Source organism: Mandrillus leucophaeus, unplaced genomic scaffold, assembly GCF_000951045.1.
Source record: "Mandrillus leucophaeus isolate KB7577 unplaced genomic scaffold, Mleu.le_1.0 Scaffold25, whole genome shotgun sequence".
Lineage (NCBI taxonomy): Eukaryota > Metazoa > Chordata > Mammalia > Primates > Cercopithecidae > Mandrillus > Mandrillus leucophaeus.
The window spans coordinates 6,512,750-6,515,684 of record NW_012102587.1 but is presented as its reverse complement, the minus strand read 5'-3'; the positions used below and the strand labels follow the sequence as shown (position 1 = coordinate 6,515,684).

At 57.3% G+C, this 2,935-nt stretch overlaps 1 protein-coding gene across 1 annotated transcript; it reads right to left on the bottom strand.

Annotated features, from left to right (window-relative positions):
- Positions 1-1,298: 1,298 nt before the first annotated feature.
- On the bottom strand, positions 1,299-2,930 carry C1QL2 (complement component 1, q subcomponent-like 2; the record flags this gene model as incomplete). Its single annotated transcript, XM_011983469.1, has 2 exons — positions 1,299-2,035; positions 2,643-2,930. Coding segments are annotated over 2 exons (468 nt in total), but the record flags the coding sequence as incomplete, so codon positions are not given.
- Positions 2,931-2,935: the final 5 nt, after the last annotated feature.

The following is a 2,935-nucleotide window of genomic DNA, read 5'->3' as shown; positions in this document are numbered from 1 at the left end:
AGAATGACAATAAAACATTACTCAAGTAAAAGCAAAAAGGAATAGCGACAGCAACAGGACTCAAGGCAGGGGGTATAATTGTCTTTTAAATGGGAATCACAGCTTTCAGCATTCTCCAGGAACTAAAGTCAACACAAAGCAATTTGGGGCCAGGAATGCAGCATGAACATTGTCACACACCACATTGACATGGACGTATGAATACAAGTGTGTGTACATGTGTAATGTGGATTACGTGAGGACAATCACAACATTATATCCACATAGGAGATACACACACACATGCGCACACACACACGTAGCTCCAGCCTTACACAAATACACACACCCTGGAGCTGCCTTTTTGTGCATACTCACACATTTCTTTTCACACAACCTGTCAAAATGACCTCAGTGAGCACTAGCAGATTGCCGGTAGCTGACTGGTTATTTTGTACATAACTTTGTTGTAACTCAGTGATCTGACAACAAAAAAAAAGTAAAAAGAAAAAAATCAAAACCATGCAGGGTGTTTTCCTAACTCGTGTGTGTGTACAACGTTAATGGGACACCAAACACATACACTCAGGTTCAGAGCAGGCACCCCACATCGCATGCATAAGGGAAGGGAAGCCCGCAGGAAAGGAGCGTCCCTCCCCGAAGAATAGTGTCCACCTCACCACACAGCCCTGGGGAAGTTCAGCGAGTTGGATGATCTGTGGGATTGCCTCAGTTTACCAGCTCTCTGGAGAGCTGTGGCCCTGGCGGCTGTGAGTAAATGGGCCTGTGCTTAGTGAACCATCTGCTCGAGTGGGTGTGTGTCTGCTAGGGACTTCTGCACTTCCTTTTAGGAGCCAAACATCCCACAGATCCCTCCCTGGCAAGTGTCACTCACGCCTCCCATTTCCCATAGATGCCTTCTCTTCCCCTTCCTTCCCCAGAAGCCCCTCCCCTCTGACTTGCTCCCACAACTCCGGGAGGACAAAGTTGCCCAGGTTGCCCAAGACTGGAGACCCAATCATTCCTCTCCTGCCTTCCTCTTACTCTCCCTGATGCCCTTCCCCGACTCCTCCCCTCCTCCCAACCCCACCTCAGGCCTCTCCAGCTCAGGGCTGCAGCCTGGGGAGAGCTTCTGGGAAGGGTGGGATGCAGCTCCCATTACCCCCACGTCTTTTCGGCCACTCCTGGTGGCAGGGACATAACAGTGGCTGGGGAGCAGGTCATAGATGGGCCTATCCTGGGCCCAGATAAGGTCATTATGCCAAGGCGGACATCTGGAGCCCTGGCCCAGGATATGCCGACATAGAGACAACAGAACCCATAGTCTAAAAACATAATTTAATGCATCGCGGTGAGTCTGAGTCAGGGGGGAGTGCGGTGTGGAGAGGTGAATTTTCTGTTTGCTGGAATTCTGCTGTGGGTGGGGTTTTGGCTGACAGACAGGGAAATCTGCACAAGTATTTCGGGTCACAAAGAAGGACGCCCCAGGAAGCCCGCGCTCTCTCTGGCCTACCTCCCTGGCCAGGGCCCGGAGCCCTCCGCTTCTAGGCCCTGGGAGGAGGCGGTCTGAGGAGGGCAGGCTCCCGGCCTGGCCTGTCCAGTCTAATCAGGTTTGCAAAGTCTGTGCCGCCGCCTCAAGGACTGGGTGTCCCTTCCTCCCTCGCCGGGATAGGGATGGAGACCAGGAGCACAGCCCTGAGCGTGGTGGGTCGCAGACGCACTGAGGCCAGGAGCGGGCAGGGAGGAGGCAAGGATGTGTGTTTTCCAATGGAGATGCCGGGAAGTGTCATGAATCGAGAGTGGCCTTTGCCAAGCAGCCGCGCCCAGGCAGAGACCGGGCGGCCTGCAGCCACCCCACCTCGCACCTCCCGCGCCCCTAATCCGGGTACAGAAGAAAGCCCGAGAACGTGCTGTACTTGTTATTATTGCCTCCGTGAGCCTTCCCGCCATCCAGCTTCACATACACTTCGTCCCCTGAATCCAAGTGCAGCACCACGCTGTTACTGGCGTAGTCGTAGTTCTGGTCGGCGTCCTGTGCAATGGCGCTGGCCCGGACCTGGGGGCAAGCGGTAGGAGCGGGTGAGCCGGGGCACCTCTTCCCTCGCCCTTGCTCAGCCCACACCAGGCGCGCCACGCACGGGCTTCCCGCCTGCTGCTTCAGGGTCCACACTCCCACCCCAGCTCCATGCTGTCTCTCCAACTTAGCCAACTCCTTCCCAGTCCCCCCTCCTCCTCGCGCCGACAAGTCTGGGAAAGAGGGAGAGGGGAAGCTTCATGAACAATGACCCAGAGTGGACGGGTGGGAGCCAGGGGCCAGGGCCAAGAGGAGAGGAGGCTTCAGGGCAAAGGGGCGACCTGGAGGGAACTAAAGAACTGGGGTTTCCAAGAAGCCCACAGAGAGGCAGGCAGGGACGCAAGTGGCCAAAGAGTGCAGTTTAGGTATGGGGGTCTCTGGGCTCTCAAGGCCCAACATTTGGCTCTATGTCCTGGTGAGCGCGGCCTCGGTGCATTGGGAAGCTGAGACCCTGTGGCACCGAGGCGCGTTCCTTCCCGGGGCTCGCTCGCTCGGTAGCCCGCCGGTGGAGAGAAAGGAGGCTGGTTCCCTGGGAGGTTCAGGGCGCGGGCGAGGGTTTGCGGGGCCGGTGAGGGTAGGGGTCACTGACCTGCCCGTTCTTGCAGAGGTCCGCCCACATGCTGGTGCCGTCGCCGCCGCGCATGAGGATGTGGTAGGTGAAGAAGTAGATGCCGCGCACCTGGCAGCTGAACTTGCCTGTGGTGGGGTCATAGTGATTGCCGAGGTTGGTGACAACGTCGTCGAACTTCAGCACCTCATAGCCTTCGTGGGGGCTCTTGAGACCCACATAGAAGGCGATCTTGGGGCCGCTGAAAGTGGCGCTCAGCGCACTGGTCACTTCACCCTCGGAGTCGCCAGCTCCCCCGGCCCCGCCGCCCACCA